This window comes from Erpetoichthys calabaricus, chromosome 10 (assembly GCF_900747795.2).
Source record: "Erpetoichthys calabaricus chromosome 10, fErpCal1.3, whole genome shotgun sequence".
Taxonomy (NCBI): Eukaryota; Metazoa; Chordata; class Cladistia; order Polypteriformes; family Polypteridae; genus Erpetoichthys; species Erpetoichthys calabaricus.
In genome coordinates, this window is record NC_041403.2 from 168,114,561 (window position 1) to 168,135,733 (window position 21,173).

General features: G+C 47.3%; 2 protein-coding genes across 6 annotated transcripts in view; one reads left to right on the top strand and one right to left on the bottom strand.

Annotated features, from left to right (window-relative positions):
- The window catches only part of nrd1a (nardilysin a (N-arginine dibasic convertase)), a 34,773-nt gene extending 15,603 nt beyond the window's left edge, over positions 1–19,170 (top strand). Inside the window, exons 6-31 of the mRNA XM_028812443.2 lie at positions 1,097–1,192; positions 1,389–1,511; positions 3,087–3,144; positions 4,311–4,384; positions 4,480–4,549; positions 6,745–6,822; positions 6,933–7,053; positions 8,123–8,181; positions 8,930–8,984; positions 10,549–10,653; positions 10,740–10,863; positions 11,035–11,121; positions 11,307–11,426; positions 11,561–11,612; positions 13,058–13,208; positions 13,326–13,453; positions 13,547–13,709; positions 16,174–16,205; positions 16,286–16,424; positions 17,349–17,396; positions 17,478–17,530; positions 17,632–17,715; positions 17,919–18,009; positions 18,084–18,200; positions 18,290–18,379; positions 18,468–19,170. Coding sequence (XP_028668276.1) covers positions 1,097–1,192; positions 1,389–1,511; positions 3,087–3,144; positions 4,311–4,384; positions 4,480–4,549; positions 6,745–6,822; positions 6,933–7,053; positions 8,123–8,181; positions 8,930–8,984; positions 10,549–10,653; positions 10,740–10,863; positions 11,035–11,121; positions 11,307–11,426; positions 11,561–11,612; positions 13,058–13,208; positions 13,326–13,453; positions 13,547–13,709; positions 16,174–16,205; positions 16,286–16,424; positions 17,349–17,396; positions 17,478–17,530; positions 17,632–17,715; positions 17,919–18,009; positions 18,084–18,200; positions 18,290–18,379; positions 18,468–18,665 — 2,516 coding nt within the window. The 3' untranslated portion in view covers positions 18,666–19,170. The remainder of the gene's footprint in view (positions 1–1,096; positions 1,193–1,388; positions 1,512–3,086; positions 3,145–4,310; positions 4,385–4,479; positions 4,550–6,744; positions 6,823–6,932; positions 7,054–8,122; positions 8,182–8,929; positions 8,985–10,548; positions 10,654–10,739; positions 10,864–11,034; positions 11,122–11,306; positions 11,427–11,560; positions 11,613–13,057; positions 13,209–13,325; positions 13,454–13,546; positions 13,710–16,173; positions 16,206–16,285; positions 16,425–17,348; positions 17,397–17,477; positions 17,531–17,631; positions 17,716–17,918; positions 18,010–18,083; positions 18,201–18,289; positions 18,380–18,467) is intronic.
- osbpl9 (oxysterol binding protein-like 9) overlaps positions 19,107–21,173 on the bottom strand; it is a 110,062-nt gene continuing 107,995 nt past the window's right edge. For all 5 annotated transcript variants that reach the window (XM_028812447.2, XM_028812446.2, XM_028812451.2 and 2 more), the window contains 7 exons: positions 20,882–20,992; positions 20,723–20,786; positions 20,452–20,592; positions 20,289–20,367; positions 20,066–20,157; positions 19,846–19,981; positions 19,107–19,751 (listed from right to left, as the gene is read on the bottom strand). In XM_028812447.2, coding sequence (XP_028668280.2) covers positions 19,677–19,751; positions 19,846–19,981; positions 20,066–20,157; positions 20,289–20,367; positions 20,452–20,592; positions 20,723–20,786; positions 20,882–20,992 — 698 coding nt within the window. In that variant the 3' untranslated portion in view covers positions 19,107–19,676. The remainder of the gene's footprint in view (positions 19,752–19,845; positions 19,982–20,065; positions 20,158–20,288; positions 20,368–20,451; positions 20,593–20,722; positions 20,787–20,881; positions 20,993–21,173) is intronic.

Sequence of the window (21,173 nt, forward strand, 5' to 3'; positions counted from 1 at the left end):
CATTTCCAGGTAAGTTCCATCCACCTTATTTACTGAGCCAATGTGTCCAAATTCAGGGTCACAGAAAGCCAAAGCCCATTATGACAATACAGGTTACAAGACTGGAAGCTGCCCTGAACTGGAGATTTCATAGTGAATTGTCATGAATTTCACTGACCTACGATTATTTAAATTGAAAAAGAAGCTTCACAGCTTGCCTTTTAGGCAGTAGGCACTGACAAGTGGCCCATACAGAATGCAGACATGATGCACTTCAAGGAAATGTATAATTAACACTCTTCTGAATTTATGGAAGGTCTATGCTTATTGGGTCCTGTGTAAACTGTGCACCTCCTCTTTGCATTTCACATTGTTCTTAATCCATGAACTGATGGAAACTGTAAAATTATTACATGTTTTAGAGTTGTCAACAGCACACTCTGCTCACAGTGGCCTTGCTATCCTAGTAACAAAGTTTGCAAATTCAGGTTAAGGCAGGCATTTTAGACAGGAGGGTAGAAATTTTTTGATTCAGTAATTGAAAACCCTAAAACAGTTGGGCATCTCCATCCCATTAGTCAGGATAGAAGTGTACTACTATGAACATGTGCCTTGTAACACAAGGGCAGAGAATTAGTGAAGAAACTGAAGTGGCTAAATGTCCTCACCAAATGCAAAGCAGACACAGTTGAGCATGACTGGCAGTACCATCATGGCAATAAAATTGTATCTTAAGGAAGGCCTGACCAATAAGTTAGCGTTGTTTCCCATGGAAAATTGAGTAAGTCAGCATAGCAGATGGCTCTGTTAACATCTCTCTACACTAGCTGACGGACGGTTCAATGTAAATCTTATTTGTGACAGGAAGTCTTTTGCTGGGAATGTCTACAGTTCAGTCTTTTCTAGATATAGCAAACTGTTCATTTGCATAAAAGAAAGAAAAAATAGTCTGCCACCTCATTGTTGAAAGTTTAGCTCTTTGTGCACCACAACTTCATTTTCGATGTGCTCTGCTTTTCCTTTTGTATTCCACGTTGTTTTTTTTTTTTTTTGTTTTTTTTGTACCCAGAAGTGGGTAGGATGTCTCATTGAATTTATACATCTTCCCTTTCTGCAGAGTACCAACTTGCACGACCATCTGATTCTCACAGGAAGGAGATGCTTTTCGGAAACCTTGCCAAAGCTGGGCACCCAATGGGAAAGTTTTACTGGGGTAAGTGCCATGGTTTGTTTTAGAATAGTTATTATTGCCACACACTTTTTAAAGTAATAGTTGTATAGAATAAATGCAAAGAAAAGGAAGGTGGCAGTGAAGCTTTATTTTAGGGGACTGAGAGAGAAAATGTTTACTGAGCATAATTTAACAGTCGCCTACTCATATTTTTTTTTTTTACATTTTGCGCACACAGGTAATGCTGACACTCTAAAACTGCAGCCTCGAGAGAAGAACATTGATACTTACAGTTGCCTGCGGGATTTTTGGAAAAGACACTACTCTGCTCATTACATGACGCTAGCAGTGCAGTCCAAAGGTTCGCCTTCTTTACATTCACACAGAAGTACAAACACCCTCATCATCCCTGGTTATTGTCTAAGGTCTCTGTGGCCAACCCGTGTGCTTAACTTGTAAATTTATACACAAACCATTATATGACACCCTGGCCAGCTAGAGAGGAGGGTTTAGGCCTATCTAAGAATATTGCTGGAAAGCAGATCATCACACAATATTCATTCCCCTAATATTCTCCTGGCTGTATCTTAATCCAGGATCAACAGTGAGAGGGTTGGGTATGCTAGTAATGCCCCAAAAGACACCTTGCCAGCTATTCACATGTGTTTTTATATAAAGTACATTAGGCCTGTTCATAGATGTCAGTTATTTTGCTTAATTGTAAATCTTTCCCATTTGTCACACTTTGCAGTCCAGTCTACAAGATGATATAATTTACAAAACCACCCCACGTATTACTGCTTGGTAATACAGGATAGGACATTTGCTCCTTTAGGATTCACTGTGCTGTTTTTAAAATATAAGCCAACAAAAGCCACTTGGTGGTTGGAGAATTAGTGGCCCTCTTTGTGGCTTATGGGCTTACTGCCTTTCCCCCCCCCCCCCCCCCCAGCCCCCTAATTGCTTTAGGCAATTCATTAATCCCAGGGTACATTTCCTACCATAATATCTGCTCTTGTTTGGGAGGCAAAGAAGTATGATGGCTACAAATAATTCTGTGAGAAATTTTAAAAACATTATATTGTCGACCTGGTGCCGCAGTGGTAGCACTGCTTCCTCGCAGTAAGGAGACCTGGGTTCACTTCCCTGGTCCTCTCTGCGTGGAGTTTTGCATGTTCTCCCCGTGTCTGTGTGGGTTTCCTCCAACAGTCCAAAGACATGCAGGTTAGGTGCACTGGCGATCTTAAATTGTGCTTGGTGTGTGTGTGTGTGTGGCCTGGCACCCTGCCCAGGGTTTGTTCCTGCCTTGTGCCCTGTGCTGGCTGGGATTGGCTCCAGCAGACCCACATGAGCCTGTGTTAGGATAAAGCGAGTTGGAAAATGACTGACTGACTGACTATTGTCGTCATAACTGTTACTACACCACAATCTGTTTTTTTGATTATACATTCAATAACTTACTGTAGAAAAGTTGCTTTTAGTCCTGATGATTGATTGACAAATGCTTGCAGTGTTCTTAGATGGATTATACTTTATTTATCCCCAAGGGGATATTACAATTTTACAGAAGCTCAAAAATTACATTGTGGGGGAAAAAAAAAATTGTGTGAAATCTCATCAAACGAGGCCAGGAAAAAAAACAAATAGACAGCTAGCACTTAATGAGGCTGAAAATGTTTCACATTACATATGAAAGTAAAGAGAACCAAATATAGGCTTTCTGGGTTCGGCACAAGACCAGTACAGACGTCTCAGAGTGGGAGAATATTTTTGGAATTCTCTGTATTCACAGCATTGCTGACCCCCAGTAGCCTGCCTGTGTGGCAAATACACACAACTGTATTTTTTTTGTCATTGGGGTTTTAATGTGATTTTATGGTGACCTAAAGGTGCTACACTTCAACATTTTAATTTGCTCTCTTGCTTTACTTTGCAGAAAACCTGGATACTCTGGAGCAGTGGGTCAGAGAGATCTTCAGCAAGATACCCAACAAGTGCGAAGCATTGTGCTTGTTTAACCGTATATGGGGTTTAGAGGGAGGATCGTAAGACCTACACTGGCGTCGAGGGCAGCCTTTCCAGACCTCCACCTAGGACAACTGGGCGAGGGCTTATCAGTCCCGTCCAGAGAAAGCAGAGCCAGCAACTTTGCTCACTCTTCATTTGATGGCAGTTCTGCTACCTTTTCAGACTTCATCAGCCTCCTTTAGGAATGTAGCTGGCATTGTCTCATTGGAAGTCTTATCTGCTCCCAACTTTTCATATCACTTTGCAGGCCTCCTCCTACTCGCATCACACAGATGGCCTGAGGCCTATACAGATGTTTCCTGTAGTAATTTATTGTAAAGCTTTCCCACACTCCACTGAGAGCCCTAATTGATACTCCTCTAAATTCAGCATTTTCTAGGGGAAACGTCTTTGTAGCTGTTAAGAGTCCTTGAATTGTGGCCATCGCCGTTTTAGATACTCTATTAATCCCACGGGGAAGTTGACATACTCCAGCAGCATACTGATAACAACAATATTAAATTAAAGAGTGATAAAAATGCAGGTATAACAGATAATAACTTTATATAATGTTAACGTTTACCCCCCCCCCCCCCCCCCCCCCCGGGTGGTATTGAAGAGTCGCATAGTGTGGCAGAGGAATGATCTCCTCAGTCTGTCAGTGGAGCAGGACGGTGACCGCAGTCTGTCCCTGACGCTGCTCCTCTGTCTGGATATGAACCTGTTCAGTGGATGCAGTGGATTCTCCATGATTGACAGGAGTTTACTCAGCGCCCGTCGCTCTGCCACAGATGTCAAACTGTCCAACTCCGTGCCTACAATAGAGCCTGCCTTCCTCACCAGTTTGTCCAGGCGTGAGGCAAAATTTTTGTGTCCACTTTCTAATTTGATGTACATCAACTGCTTCAGTGTGGAATTTGGGAGATCTGCTAAATTTATCTGAATTTGTGGTTTGGGTGCAGATCACACACAACCCCCCTGACCACCTCCCACCCCCTTTTTTTTTTCCTACAAGGGGCGCCATGTTGACTCTGCCAAGAGGGATTTCAAAGTAGTGTCTCTTACTCTAAACTTGGCTGCAGTTGTTGTTGTTGTGGTGTTTGTGTTCCCACCATTTACCTTAACCTTTGCTTCCACTTTCTTCTGTTTACAGTGGGTTACCCAAACCAGACTTTTCCCACCTGTTGGATCCATTTGACACCCCACAATTTAACAAGCTCTACAGAGGTAGTTAACTTCATTTTTTTTTTTTTTGTTATTTATATATGCGGTTTTTAGTTTATGGTATTTTATCACTTTGAAATGACTCGATTGTCTTGCAGTTGTCCCTATTCGGAAGATTCACTCTCTCATCATCTCCTGGGCTCTACCTCCACAGCAGCAACATTACAGGTGGGTGTTGTGTATTTGTAGGTGCCGACTGGAATTTGTTCTGCATAACTTACGCTGTTGTGTCCAGATGTTTTAATAGATTCTGTATATTTACTGATTAGAGTGCATGGGCAGCACACACAGACCTATAATTGAGAAAGTAAATTGTGTGCCCTCTGCACATTCAGTTTTGATGTGGCTTGGTGAATGATGGTGTTTAACACTCTAAATTTTCAAATTTAAATGTGTAGTTCCCTTATAGGTGAAACGGTAGTAAGAAGTCAAGCAAAATGACACCTTTTGTTGGCTAACTAAAAAGATTACAATATGCAAGCTTTCGAGGCAACTCAGGCCCCTTCTTCAGGCAAGATGTAACAGTAAAAATGGTTGAGGAGCATTTCCTGGCAGCACTAGTAATCAAAGAGCAACACTTAAAAATATTTATTTATATCCAAACCAGTAACTGCAGATATTAAATGATGCAAACACAGGCTGTAAGGTTCTCTGTAAGTCTTCACAGTAGTCCCATTAACCACAGCATCATGCAGGTGACACTTTTTACCGGATGGTCCAGTTTTTTAGTTACAAATTTATATATCTGCTAGCCATGTGCGCCCAACTATGTTGGGCGTGTTAAAGTTGTCTGTGAAGGGCTCCCTGTTTAAACGCGACTGCCAGTCGTGAACTGGGCCCTTCGTCGCACAGCATTATGATTTTTTTATAAGGGAAACAAAATTACAAAACAAAACCCTTGGACATTGACTCGATAGGAACGGCCTACTCGGAATCACTGTCCAAATAGTAATTATGTGGTGGTGGAGGAGCATTTCTGCTTCTCTCCGTTTACAGTCCGTCTCGTTTTCATGACGCTGTCGTTTCCACTCATGATCTCTTCTCAACCTTTCTCCAGTCTCACAGGTTGCTTAGTGGCAATCCAAAGAGTAAGGAAGAACCAATGCTTCTTTCTTGAACTCCAAACGCCGACTGATGGAAAATCACAGAAGTGTGCCCAACTTACATACTCTGACTGCCGACTCCAAGAAGTGGGTGAACATTCGATTTGGACGAAGTGCTGCCAACGACGGTTGATAGAAACACAAAAAAAAACAGTCTCGACAACGAAGCAGGTGTCGACGCCAGATCTAAACACAGAGTGCTATCGACAGTGTTTGTAAAGAAAAGTAACAACCAAGGTGTTGTGTATTCAGCCAGTACAAACAGCACGTAGTCTCCTTTAGTTCAATCGTCTTTAATCACCACACTGCAACCTCATCCAACGATCCTCCCCCTCACTTTCTCTCCTCCTCCATCACTACTGAACACACCAGGAACACCACACAAGGCAGTGAATTCGCAGACAAACAAAGATCAAGATCCAAATGAAGATTATATATAAAAATAATCAAAAGGGGGGGGGAGGGGGGCATCTCTTGTCACAGAGAGAGCTCTTTGCAAAAGTGTCCAGGAGCTCCATGAAAGTCAGTTTGTAGAATCAGCCGCAGAGAGAAGGGGGCTCCTTGCAGGTGAGTTCGTCAGCGGAGAACAATTTGTGAAGTGCCAGCGCCCCTTCCCTTTCTTTAAACCTGGCAGCAACTGAGCTGATTTTTTTGAGAAATGCCTAATAAAATGTAGCTGCCCTCTCCCTCCTTGCATTTACACAATCATGACTGACTTGTTTTCATCTTCATTAGCCCATAGTGTGTGGTTTTTTTTTTTTTTTTTAATAGAATTTCTCAAAACTCCAAAAATGTTTCAGAATCATTATCACAAACTCAAGGTTATTTTCCCATTGAAATCTTTTGATTTGCACAATCTTAAGTTTGCAAAATACTCCAAAACCTGCTTCGTGATCCAGCTTTCTCAGAATACACTGCACTCCAGTTCAGCTTGACAAGACTTTCAGGTTTCGGCCTATTGCCTGAGATCTGTCAGCTGAACAGTTTAACGTCTCTGTCGGCTTTACTACCCAGGTGAAGCACCCCCTGGATGGCGGGCATTCGTGATCTACTTTACATAACGTCATTGTCACTTGTGTCTTCTACTGCCGCGCGATAGAATAATAGCATGAAAGTGGAAAGAAAGGTGTTTAGTATCATTAAAACTTAATGCAGAAAAGAGAGAAAATGTCTGCGTGTTAGTGGGCAGTTACTCACTGGTATTCAGTAGCCACCATTCTAGAAGATGTCGCTGCTTTTTAACTCTTCCCCATATTTCAGGGTAAAGCCTTTGCACTACATCTCCTGGTTGATCGGTCATGAGGGCACTGGAAGCATCCTGTCTGTGCTGCGGAAAAAGTAAGTTGTGCCATGCAGGTGGGCAAAAGCCCTTTTAATGCGATTTCATGCACTGGGCTGCTGGCCATGGGCACATATAAGCTTTAGCACTCTATTGTTGCTTTTTTAAGATGCTGGGCTGTGGCACTTTATGGAGGGAACAGTGAAACGGGCTTCGATCAGAATGACACCTATTCTATTTTTGGCATCTCCATTACATTGACCAATGAGGGATACGAGAACTTCTACCATGTGAGTAAAACTGTGGTGGCAAGTTCAGTGGCTGCAGCAGTTGGCACTTTTTTTAGTTTGTTATGTAAGAAATAGAAATGAGAGCATCATGCCAGTGCAGTGCTCAGTGCTTTTGCTTCTAGATTCAAATTTTGTTCCCGTGTGTTGCCGTGGAATTTTGTTCTTCCTGTGTCCTCATTTGGTTTCCTCCAGCATCCCAGAATATCTTCAGGTGACTTTTTAAATTGGCCCTGTGAGTCTGGATGTGTGCATGATGATGGACTGTTGGCTTCTACCATCCCAGGCCGGTTTTGGGCTAGCGCCCAATGCCATCAGGTTACACTAATGGTCTCCAACAGCCCTGAATTGGCTTAAGTGGGCATGGTAATGTAATGTTGTCTTCCACCTTACTCAAAGGATGTGTATGTCTGTCTGTCTGTCTGTCTGCCCCCTGTCATTCCAACAGATGGCACATCACAAACATTATAACTGATTTTACATGAGACCTGTGCACTGCAAATGTTAACTCTGAGGTCTACGTTGGTTACTTTATATTTCAACCTGTCTTAGATATGTGGCACAACTAGCAGAAAAATAGATACTGGAGGAGATGGGTAAAGTCTGCAGTGGGCTTTATGGGATGAAAATGGACGTAAACTGGTGCAGGCCTTTTGTCACTGGTTAAATACTCGGCTGTATTTTTTTTTTTTTTATCTCTATGCTAAAAGTAGAAATGTTTAGCACCTCTCACGTTTTGGTCTCTTGTCTCTGTATGATGCCCAGTGGGTTACTCATGTTCGCCACTGGGCTGTGGGGTCATAATAGATGTGGCTATGCCAGCCTGATTCTTTCCAGCAAATTGTGTAAAAGTGAAGGGATCTGAATACTGTCTGAGGGCTCTGTAGTTGAGAATTTATTTTTGTTTTGTTTAGCAGCTTTGTGCTAAAAATCATTTTAAGTGATGTTTGACTCTGAAACTCGCACACAAAATTAGTAAAATGTAGTAAAGTCCAGCTGATGTCCTGGGTGTCCACCTGCCTTCTCCGTTCTTCTCAGGTGGCCAGTGCTCATAGTGCTCTTTTCTCTCCAGGTGGTTGACTTGTTGTTCCAGTACCTCCGGATGCTTCAGAAATTGGGCCCACAGCAGAGGTAAGTTAACCAACCCGCCCTTAAACACTTTCAGCTGGTGTTCACTTCTAGGTTCTCCTCCACCATCACCACCACAGCCACCAGCTGTTCTCTGATTGACTCTTTAACATTGATGGTACTCAAATCTGTTTTATAACACACACACACACACACACACACAATTCCTCCATGTGTCACCTGACAACATTAACAGGGAATGAACAAATACGCAGTCTTAGCTGCTTAAGAGTAGCACCATGTTATGAAGTTCATCTCTCCTTCAGAGTTTTTAGTCTTCATATTCAGTCTCTCTGCCCTTCGATTTGACCTCCTCCTCTGTCACAGGCTCTGGATAGTCACTGAAACAATGAGGTCGCAAGTACAAGTTGCCAAAATGAGGTTCCTGCACAGAATGTGCTAGAGAAACTTTAGGGGCTTTGGGGCATGAAAATTGCATCAGTGCACAACATGTGGCACTGGCAGTCGCACCACCATCAAAGTGACTTCGATTGGATGTCTTGGCCATTTTCGTCTTAGTGTGACAATCTCCATGCTGCAAGGTGTTGAACTTTTCCTACGTGGTTGGCGTGTGGAGGAGTAAGCGTTGTGCATTTACCTAAACCTAAAAGTGGACACGTGTGTGCGTGTGTGTGTGTGTGTGTGTGTGTGTGTGTGTGTGTGTGTGTGTGTGTGTGTTGTTGCCCTCCGCCCCTTTAATCCTCCTCCATCCATCTATCCATCACTCACCCATTTCTTTCTGTTACTGTAGGATATATGAGGAAATTCAGAAGATTGAAAGCAATGAATTCCGCTATCAGGAGCAGGTATGGCTGTGGATTCAGACACAAATGCAGTGGCGTAACTTTGACTCCTTTTGAGAGCTTTAGTTGGTCATTCAGTTTTTGGCGGGGGTGTAATGCCCAGGCCCCCACCTACTTGGTCAGTCAATTACACCTTTTTAAAGCAATTCATGCCAACCTTGCAAGCCCCTCTGGACACTCTTGTTTTTCTTGTGTCCTGATTGGTCAGAGGTGATCACCAACTGAGCTACAGTGCAGCTTTGTGAACAAAAACATCGAAGGGAAGGGAATACAAAGCATCATGGGAGGCATGGATAGATAGTACTTGTCCCTGGGGGAAATTTTGGCTTTTTACAGAGAGAAGCTCGGTAAGTTAATGTAAGTAAATAAAAAAATTGACAAACCGGCCCCCTCTTAAACAAATGGGCTTGATGGACTGAATGGTCTCCTCTTGTTTTGTCAGATTTCTTAAGTTCTAAATATACACAAGAATGGCTAAAAAGAAAGAATGTCTGACTTGGCTAAAGGTAAAAAGAGCATTCAGCCGCAGTGAGGCACAATACAGCCATATTGTCCCCCGTAGTGTTTCTAAACACACTTCAGCTGAATAATTTATTGGCTAAAAGTTGTCCATGCTAGTGGGTTGGAGAGAGGATGTGCAGCATTGTTCATAATGGCACTCGGTTTGTTTCTCTTGATTCTCTCCTTTGCTGTGATCTCCAGGGGATCCAGAGGGTGAGGTGGGTGGAGAAGAGTGTCGGGAGTGATTTGTGACAGCCGGGTATCAGCAAGAGTGACAGGGAAGGTCTACAGGATGGTAGTGAGACCAGCTGTGTTATATGGGCTGGAGACGGTGGCACAGGAGACAGAGCTGGAGGTGACAGAGTTAAAGATGTTAAGATATGCACTTGGTGTGACAAGGATGGACAGGATTAGAAATGAGGACATTAGAGGGTCAGCTCAGGTGGGACGATTGGGAGACAAAGTCAGAGAGGCGAGATTGTGTTGGTTTGGACATATGCAGAGGAGAGATACTGGGTATACTGGGAGAAGGGTGCTAAGGATAGAGCTGACAGTCAAGAGGAGAAGAGGAAGACCTAAGAGAAGGTTTATGGATGTGGTGAGAGAGGACATGCAGGTGATGGGGGTGACAGAACAAGATGATGAGGACAAAGATATGGAAGAAGATGATCCACTGTGGCGACCCCTAATGGGAGCAGACTAAAGAAGAAGTGTGCAGAATGGGTAATTAATATCAAACCAAGCAAAAAGATTCAAAGCACAGACACACGGGGTGTTATGATCTTATTTAGATGGAATTCTTTACAATTTCAAACCTGAAATAAAATAACAGGTCCTTGCATAAAGAATTGTGTTAATTTGTGTTAACAAAGAACATCGACTTCCCTCTGACTTGCAGAAAGTCCATTAGGAGTCTTCCATTCGAGTTTCTTGTCCTAATGCAGGTAGTCTGCAGGTTTTTCAATCTTTATTTCTGACCTGATGTTTCTGTTGTATCCTGGAATTCCTGCCAATTCCCACCCTAACTTTCTAATTCCTTGTTTTTTTTTTCCCCCACCCTACCCAGACAGACCCCATTGACTACGTAGAGAACCTCTGTGAGAACATGCAGCTCTTCCCCAAAGCGGACTTTATAACCGGAGACCAGCTGATGTTTGAGTACAAGCCGAAGGTGAGCAGGACCGCTGGAGTGACCGATGTCGCTGACCTCCCCGAGTGACAATTCCTTGTGATTGTGTGGCCGTCTTCCTCTTGCAGGTGATCTCCGCAGCTCTTAACCTCCTTGTGCCCAGCAAAGCCAACTTCCTGCTGCTGTCCCCCAATCACCAGGGGCACTGCGACCAGACAGAACGCTGGTTTGGCACTCAGTATAGCGTGGAAGGTAAAGCTCTTGGGGGACACAGACTTGAGTTTTTTGGATTAAAAATGTTAGGGGGACTCGAGAGGACACCACCAGGGGCCCCAGGACTCTCTGTCTCCTCTACCAGAAATGCCCCCGAGGTGGCTGGCACCTTCCAAACGCTTTATCTGTGACTTTTTTTTGGCCTTGCAGAAATTGAGGAGCCCTGGAGAGAGCGGTGGGCGGGAGACTTTGAGTTAAACCCTGAACTGCACCTCCCGGCAAAGAATACATTTATCGGTAAGTTGTGACCTGCTGGAGTTTGAATGGTGATGTCGTCTGAAAGTGAAGCTGCAGCCTAATAAAGAAGGGATCAGATGGACATGTGGGAACTACCGCAGGAGCAAACCTAGGGAGAAGATGAGGAACCATTCAGGATTCTAGTTGTGTGGGTGATGGACGCTCATTCCTTGTTTGTCTAACAGCCACAGACTTCAACTTGAAGACCCCTGACTGCCCTGACACGGAGTATCCTGTGAAAATCACCAGCAGTGATAAAGGTTGCCTGTGGTACAAGAAGGACAAGAAGTTCAAAGTCCCACGAGGTGTGTGTGTGTGTGTGAGGTGGTTGGCCGTCTCTGCTGGGCCTCCACTTCAGGTAGCTGGCAGGCTGCAGGATTTGAGGCCTGCCATCCATTTTTGCTGGTCACCAACGTTTTGTTTTCCTTTCTCCTGGCAGCTTACGTTCGATTCCACCTCATCTCTCCGCTCATCCAGCAGTCGCCAGAGAAGTAAGTGAGCAGCCTTGATGGTCACCATCTCCTGAGGCCTGGCCTGTGATGTTCTGGAGGAGCTTCAGTGCACTGCCTTTGTTCTCCAGTCTGTCTTTTCACTTTCCTGATAACTGCGTTACATCAAACTTTTATACATTTATCTCCACCACCATTGCTGTTGCCAGAGGCTGCCGTTTGTAGCTGTTACATACCAGTAGGACGGTGTTCTCTTTCCTTAAATTGTTTGGTCGTCACGTGTTTTTTTTGGTGGTAGGTCCATTGGCGACTCTCTGTTCCCCTTCAGATTCTTTTATTACGTAGGTCTGAATTACGCGCCCCACCCGTCTATAGCCCTTGTATGTTAACTCCTGCCGGCCGGCCGGCCTGGTCCCTGTCTGGAGTATCTGCTCTTGAATTTCAAACATGTCCGCCTTTCTTTTGCACCAGTAACCCCAGACAGTTAGACTGAGAACAAGCAGGAGAGAGCGAGTGGAGTGTGACGGTAGTAATGGTGCCGTCTGGATGATGAGCAGTCCGTCGTCCTTCAGCTGGCTCTCTGTCTCTTGTCCAACCTGGCCTGGCATGGCCCTTGGATGGAGTGGTAGAGATACTGGGACAGGACGTTGCTGCCACCATTAAATGAAAGCACTTCTGCTTTTTATCAGTCCGGATTTATTTGTTTGGAGCAAAACAGTCAAAGCAAGGATCCACCTCGGCAAAAGGACGGGTGTCTGTCTGCTGCGTCTCTTTCATGCCCACCGATGGCACCTCACAAACATTTGTGGTAATAAAGTGCGTTGCATTTGTCATTCCAGCAGATGGTGCATCACAAACCTCATCACTGCTTTTACTAATCCCATACCGAATGGCACATAACAGGCCTATTCATTGCATGGTGCACTGCAAACGTTAACGCTGAGGTCAACGTTGATTACAACCCGTCTTAGACTAGTGGTGCTGCCCATCTGTCATAAAGTGAGGCGTGGAATAATGAGAAGTAGAAATCTACATACAACATGAAAGAATATTTCATAAGTAGGTTACATGTGTGGAAAGCGTAAAGAAAAGGAAATTGAACTTCATGGCCGTCTACAGCAGTGCTTCCTCATCGTCGTCCTCATCATCTTTATTCTTGTTACTCAGTTGCTGGTCTCCAGCTTATCTTCTCATTTTCACTTTACTCCCCATGTGGCAGAGTTGCGTATTTCTCCCCCCCCCCCACCTCTTCACGTATCTTAACTTTTATTGCCCGGTAGGTGAGGTTGTAGTGGATGAAGCTCTGCCCACACCCTGCTAGGCCTCTGCCAGGACATAAGACTTCTGGAGATGACGACCCCCACCTTTATCTTTACAGGCCAATTGGTGGGGAGGGGTTTGATTTGATTGACACCTGCTGTCCCCCCCCCCCCATGGGACGAGCCTGATCCCACCTGAGGATTGTTCACATTCTTGTGTCTTTGCAGCCTCGTCTTATTTGACGTCTTTGTCAACATCCTGGCCCACAATTTGGCTGAACCCGCATACGAAGCAGATGTGGCGCAGCTCGAGTACAAGCTGGTGGCGTCTGAACATGGATTTGTCATCACGGTCAAGGGCTTTAACCACAAGCTGCCTGTAAGATTTGGGGTCGGGTTGGGGGGGGGTCCAGGCTGAGTTGGTCGTTTATGTTGGCACTGAGCTGCCATCTCCTGATAGTAAGAGGGGCTTAAAAACCAAACTTGTGTCTTGCAGTTGCTTTTCAACCTGATTATTGATTATATGGCCAACTTTTCGGCCGCCCCAGATGTCTTTTCCATGATCACAGAACAGATGAAGAAGATCTACTACAACATCCTCATCAAGCCGGAGAAAGTGGGCAAGTGAGTCACAGTGGGCAATGGGTGGAGGTGCTGGGTGCCCTTGGAGAGGGTGGTACCCCCCAATCCCTGTCTCATGATCCACTTTTTCCACAGGGATGTCCGACTGCTGATCCTGGAGCACTCGCGCTGGTCTGTCGTGCAGAAGTACCAGGCCATCATGGCGGGGCTCAGCATGGAGGCCCTGCTGTCTTTTGTGAGCAAGTTCAAGTCCCAGCTGTACGCAGAGGGATTGGTGCAGGGAAACTTCACCAGCAAGGTGAGCCCACCGACCAGCAAGCGGTGTGTGTGCGCGCGAGGTCTGCAGTAGGCCTGTCAGAATAGCCAAAGGTACAAGAGTCGAACGGCCATTTCCAAAATGTTTTGTGTGTGAATCCATTTGAACCTGGGATCGAGCTTTGAGGTCTTTCTTTTTTGCGCAACCCGTCTCGCTCACACACACTTGGATTGTCTAGCAGCCCACCAAGCCGCCCTCGTTTTAGCAGCTCAACATCCAAATCATTTCTTGTGATGACGTCGACTACTGGAGATTAACGTCGCACTGCAAGGGAAAAGGAGACTTGAAACACTCGGCGCTTTGCTGCCATCTAGTGGAGAAATTCCAGGCCTGCGCTCCATAGCCGCGTAATCGGTTCATGTTGACTCTGCTCCGAAGTTTCCTTTTGCTTTAACTTCTCGTATGTCACGTGTGATAAATAAGTGATCTTATGGCTTCGTTAAATTATGAGTTGGAACCCAGGAACTGTTTGTGATGGGGCATCACTCGACTGGGTAGTAACGCTTTCTGTCCCTGACTGTCCGTACTCGGCTCTCCATCACTACCTGCAGTTGGCGCGGCGCGTGCCACCTGGCTGGCCGAATTCTCTTCGGGACGACGGTAAGGAAGGCGGAGCGAGAGGACAGGATCGGCCCGTAGAGCGGCAGGAATATTTTTTGGAAACCAAATCCCAAATATTTCTCGTGTGTCTTTGATTAACGTTGAGGACCCCGCAGCACACAGTAGCCCACGTAGAAGTCCGGTTTGGGTGACGGGGTTGTACGCTGAATGCGCTTTGAGCGGAAACCGAAGTGCAAACAAACGTGAGCCGTGCTGTGGAGCGGAGACTTGGACAATAAGCGCGACGATCACCAGATGTATTCAGACTTGGCCTGTCCTCGATATAAAATACAAATGTGCCGTGTGACTCGACGGCATACGTTTGTGACATTTATTACTGTGAACGGCGGACGGCATCCATGAATTAATTTGACTGCTTCATTCCTTATTGGGCTCCTCAAGTCCAGTGACGGAGTTAAGTGGCCGTTCTTACTGCCCTTTCAAAAATGGACACCACCTCATTCGTCTCGGCTTTACTGAAGCTTACACTGCCAGTGCCTGTTGATTTATGTTTTATTAACGAGATTTGCTTTTCACCTTTCAGTAAAACTCGTGTAAGACGTTTATAAAAAATAAAAAAAAGATAAACATTCGCCAGTTTTTGTTATTTGGTTACGTTTGACTCTTCTGCCCTTTTGAGTGTTAAATCCTCTTCTCAGGCCTGATCTGCTGATTTGCCTTTTGGGGTCCTCAGATTAAAAAGTTTAAGCAGCCCTGATCGATCGAATAGAAAACAATTCACTTTTATGGCATTGTAACATCATTGTGTTATAAATATAAATAAAAGCTGGTGGTCTGCACCTTTACATGAGTCGGTTGGGAGGCGCTGCTCTCCGCGGCTTTACTCCTCACTCGATTCCAGCTTTCCACGTTGATGGCCGCCTTGAGAGGGCGACTGTGCGGTGGGCTGCAGCTGCCATCACATCCTTGAACCTGCAACCTGAGATGAGCCGAGCCATGAGGGCACCTAACACCATAAGAGTGGGGGGGGGGGCAAAAGTGCTTTGATTTTCAAAAAGTGCCCCAAGTGCAGATTGTTTTATGTTTATGAACCCCCCCCAGTTGCCTTAAAAGTCGATGGCGGTCTCGTCTTTGAATGGAGGGATTTGTCCTTCGTGGTTTTTTTCCTTGGTGTCGTTTTCTCAGGGCACCCAAGCTTTTGCCTCCCACTGAAAGTTGATTAACGAAAAAGTCAACAGCCCTAAAAATGAAAAATATTTGGAAATCCGAGTTCGCCCCTGTGGTCTTTAATGGCTTTGGGTTGCTGTGATGGATGCTTTAACTTTTCCGGCAGAGAGTTTGATTTGTGGATGAACAGACGCGGGATCAGCAGCACGGTGACACTCTTGGGGGGCCGGTGAAGTCACCAGTCAGATACGAGTGGGCACAGGGGCAACGGACCCCAGAAATGACAAGGGGAGATTTTAAAGCGGCATAATACCAGGGTTTTGGGATTTTTGGTACCGGATGTCTACTTCGGGCGTCCTCTTAACCCCTCGGCCCCCCAAACCCACACCCTTATTCACCTCAGGATTTTAGATGTGGAGAAAAGTCCATTCTGAAGAATGTGGACCCCCACCCAGCTGTGTCTTATTACTTCAATGTGAGAGACATCAGGAGGACCCCCTTAATTATTTGACGACTGTCTTCATGGGATGAAGAGACGGGTGCTGCAGAGTGGCTGTGAGGGTCCTTTTCTCGTTTCTGTACCAGTATGGGGGTCCAAAAGCTGATATCAACCCCACAGTGCTGGTACCGAACACGACGCTGAGTTCACTTCAGACCGGCGGGGACTCAGGAAGTTGAGGCTTCGTCTGTAACTCACGCCACTCATTTTCTCTCCTAGGAAGCTGTGGAATTCCTGAAGTACGTCACAAAGTAAGTACCCCCCCAGAGCGCCCCCCCCCAAATCTTCCTTGTAGTGTGCAGCACCTGACTCTGCAGTTTTTACCTTCCAGGAAGTTGCAGTACCGGCGCCTTCCAGCTGATGTCCCCGTTCAGTTCAGGGTCGTGGAGTTGCCGACGAAGGCCCACCTGTGCAAAGTGAAGTCTCTGAACAAAGGGGACGCCAACTCTGAGGTCACCGTCTACTACCAGGTGACTAGCGGACTCTCTTTACATTTGTCGTCTTCAACATCTCCCTGTCCTCCTTTTTTCTCTTGTGACCTGTCCCAGCCCCACCTACACTTGTCCTCTTTACCACATCACAAAACTGTATTTCTAGTTAAAATGCCACGCAGGCCACAGGTGCCCACCTGTGCTTCCCCATTGCAGGGTCCTTACTGCCAGGAGGTTATGGGCCGATAGATAAGCCCCTCATATCACATTTGGCCATGACAGTCACTTGCTGCCTACTCGTCCGTTAACCACCGAGGCCTGGCGAGGTCTCCTGCACCCCCTCCTCTTCGTCACCCTCCCATCAATGGCCGCCTGGTGAGCGCCACTGCGATGGTGGAACCAGTAACTTGTAACTTCCATGTTTAACTCCTCTAACAGATCTTGGCCCCCAGGTGGTGTTTTGCCAAACTGATTCTTGTTGGACTTCTCACTCTCAAGAACATCGAATGGCATTTCCCATAATCCTCCATCGTTCTCCTCATTGAGACTGATGAAGATATAATGTGACGCGGACGTGAAAGTCCCCTGAAACTGCACGTTCGTACTCCTCGCAGTTCAACACCATGAAGCTCTCGTGCTTCTCCGCCCTTAGAGAAGTCCGCTGTGCCACGCAGTCACACCACAACTCGTCCCACTCCAGGACATTGGCACCGTGCCTGCACTGAGCCCTTGTCTTCTGGCTTACGAAGGCCCCCGGCAGCCACTTGGGCTCACGTGGTCGTGTGCAGGGACAAGTGGAGCACTCGGCCCTGGTGCTCCTGCTGTCAATGGGCCGACTTCAAGGACTTGCTGACCCAGACGTTGACCACAGAGCCGATTGTCCAGACTAAGAGGGCCTACTGTGCTCCTTGATTCTTTCCTGGTGATGATGATGATGACTAACCCCCTTCTGCTTTCTCCCAGTCAGGCCCCAGAAGTCTCCGGGAGTACTCCCTGATGGAGCTGCTTGTGGTAAGTCCCCTGAAAGCCCAGGTGCTGATGGGTAACATTTGTTGGTTGCCTCTTCCTGACGTGACTTGTTTGCCATCACAGATGCACATGGAGGAGCCCTGCTTCGATTTTCTTCGGACCAAAGAGACTTTGGGGTGAGTGGGTCTGCCAAATTGGGGTGGGGGGGGGGGGGGGGGGGGGGGGTGCTGTTTTATTTTTTTTAAACTCCCCCTTTCGTTTTTTGTTACCCTTGTAGGTACCACGTCTATGCCATGTGTCGGAACACTTCAGGGATTTTGGGATTTTCTGTCACTGTTGAAACTCAGGCTACCAAGTACAAGTAAGTGTTGGCGTCCGCGGCGGCGAGTGGCCGATTCCCAAGGCGGCTGCTCGTCTCCCACTTTTCTTCCAGTTTGGTTTTTCCAAAGGCACCACAGTGCCAGGCTGCTTGCTCCGAGTGTCAAGATCAGGGAGAAGGGCCAGAAGTGGTCCTTGGTGGCCGCACTTCTTTGTCACTTTCTCAAGTTGCACTCTCATTTGCAGCACTGAACTGGTGGATCAGAAGATCGAGCAATTCCTGATCAACTTTGGGGAGACGATGAACAACTTGACCGACGAAGCATTCAAAGCTCAGGTGTGTTAAGGGAGGCTGGCTGGGCGCGAGGCCCACGGCTCAAGATGGCCGACTGACTCGACGTTTGCTTGCAGGTGACGGCCCTGATTAAGCTGAAGGAGTGCGAGGACATTCACCTGGGCGAGGAGGTGGACAGAAACTGGGCCGAGGTGCTCACGCAGCAGTACGTCTTTGACAGGCTCAACAGAGAGGTGGGACATCGTGAAGATGGAGCTGACTAACTGGCCGTGTTCAGTTCTGCTTGACCCTTCTTATTTTCTGTTGTTCACCCCCCCTGCAGACTGAATCTCTCCGCTCCATTTCCAAATCCGAGATGGTGTCCTGGTTCCTGGCACATCGTGGGCAAGGCAGCCGGAAACTGAGCATTCACGTGAGTCTGGAGCTCCAAAGCAATCCCCCCTGCTGCCGTCCCAGCATGCCCTGTGTAATTTGAATTTTGTCCTTTCCGGCCCCTGCAGGTGGTGGGTTATGGCAAAGAGGAAAACGACCCGCCTAGCGCCTCTGGGCCTCCGTCTACCGAGACCACCTACGGAGAGGCATCGGAGTTCACTTTCCTCGGTGCGTCCGAGCTCATGGCCCAGGCGGTCCCCATCATGGACATCCGTGCCTTCACTTCCACGCTGCGCCTCTACCCCTACCACAAGATCTTGAAGTAAGTGGCACCTCGAGGAGCGGACCACCGTCTGCCACTTTCCCCCAAAGACTCCCAAGCCTGACTGATTTTGCTCCCGTTCATTCTGCGTGTCGCTCCTCAAATGCAGAGGTCACGCCTGCGTGGCCCCCTTGGGTTGAATTCTGCCAGTCCCACAGTGCCCACAGCACTGTCTTGGCATCACTGACTGATTGGGGTGATTTGGGGTTAAGCTTGCTTCTGATTGGTGGGTAAACCACTCAACCAACTGTGCTGTGCCCTTGGGGCACAGATAGCAATGCAGTGTGCCCTCTAGGACTGGTAGTGGCAACAGTGGCATTACTTGAGGGGTTTTTGTCCCCCCCCCCTCCCTTCCTGCTGTTTATGCTTCAGTTGACAATCTAGCGATGGCCAGTAGGGGGAGACGGGAGAAGCAAACGTTTCTACAGAAGTTCAAAATGCACTGGAAAGCTGAAAGTCCTGGTGTTTTAATATCTGAATCAATAAACATGAGAATTTCTTACAATCAATGCTTACAATTTGAAATAAAAATACGTTTCTGTTATTTGTCATCAAGCTAAAGAGAGCAAGGCCTCAATTTGATCATTTTACATAGGAAAGAAAGTCTCGCTCAGCAGCAGAAAGGAGTGAGTGAGGACTCGACTCGACCGGACCGGACTGGCACCCCACAGGCTGGCCAGCTATTGCATTCCTTGGGCGCTCGTGCTGTGCAAGTGCCAGGCGCCCACTGGAAGGGGGCAGTGGTGGTTTGAGGGGGAGAACAAGGAACATGAGAGTAACGCATTGGTGCAAGCAAGTTACCCAGCCCTCCATCCTCTGTCGTCCTCGATTTCCCTGAGATGCAGACTGTGGCAAGGATGGAGCAACCAAACCAAAAAAAAAAAAAAAGGAGTGAGAAGAGGATATCACGCCCCCCCCCCCCCCCCCCCCCCCCCAGGGTCTAGGACTCTGCACATATTTGGACTCTTGGGGTCCCCCCTACCCCACTTATTTTTTTGCTACAGTCCATCTCCACTTATTGTCTGTTGCCTGCCAGGCGCTTTAAGAGGGGCTCATCATAGACCCAGCACTCGCCATCCTCACGGAACAGCTGCAGACAAAGACAAAGTGTGAGTTGCCCTGGGCGCTGCCACCTGAAAACCGCTCCCGTTGAGCCACCGTGGACTCTTTGAAGAACAACTCACCCGTGTCTGCCATTGCTGCTCTTTCTCCTTGCGGTCGCGGGCCTCCGCTCTCTGCTTCTCCTCCAGCGCATGTTTGGCATCCGTCGCCGCATCGATGTCCTTTACTTTCAAGTTGTGAGTGACGTCTTTCCAGAGTCTGTAACAGAAGGTAAGGGGACACCGGAGTGAGGCCACGAGTGTGAATTGTGAAACGCACCCCGTGTTGGGTGACGGGCCTCACCTGCGGGACTCGTACTCCAACTGGTCCTCGGCCTTTCTCACTTTCTTTTTGATTGTGCCCATCTTCTTGGTATCAATAAATAAATTGTTCTCCTGCACAAATAGAGAAAGCCTCTGAATTCAGGCCAACTTGGCACTGCCCGAGATGCACCCAGTGCCCTGGTCTCTAAACTACATCTACCATCATCCCCCTTTCATTCTACACAACGGCCCTCCATTCTTACCCCAGATGCCCACTTGGCATACATCACTCCGTTCCACTCTCCCTCAATGCAGCAGAAGGCCTTCTTGTCGGAAGGGGCACTACATTGTGATAAAACAACAAAAACAACCGTGAGCAGCAGTTCACACCCCAGGAGACTGGCACAGCGCCATGAGGGTACTCACATGATCTCGGCCGTGATTCTGTGCTTCTTACCGCCATAGAAGGGCTTGGTGTGGAAGGTGACGTTGGCGCTGTAACCCGTTTTGGAGCACGAGATGGTGCATTCGCCTCCGAGCTCCACCCAGGGGACAGTGAGGATTGACCTGTGAAAGGAGGAGACCAGAGGTCAGCAGAGTCCATGCCAGTACCACCCACTGATGGGGTCATCCACTCAGCTGGCACACACCAACACAAAGCCTATTAGCTGGGGTACAGCCCAGGAGAAACGCTAACCTGCCGTAGCCATTGGGGAACGTGAGAATGTAGTGCTCGTCGTAATCCAGGCAAGAGACGCACCCTGCGGAGAAGAAGGGCACAGGATTAGAGCCCACTGGCCAAACGCGTCCGCTCCTCACTCAATTTCTATGTAAAACATAAGGGGGCTGCCCTCACCTTGCCCGATGTTGTGCACGCCAATGGACATGCCTAAAAACTTGGATTTTGTCCATATGTGGGCGTTGAACTGAATTCGCTTGCTGTAGCACTCGGCGTAGAATGCAGAAACTGGAAAAATAAAAAGACATTTGAGAGTTTTTCAGCACACGACAATAAAACCAACTTGAAGTGATGATGAGGAGGAGGAACACGCGGAGCACCAGCAGAACTGACACAGCAGGGCCACCGCTCTCCAGCCGTGGACCGCTGGCGTAGGCCACACTTTGAGGACGTCTCTGGGCGGCGGGTA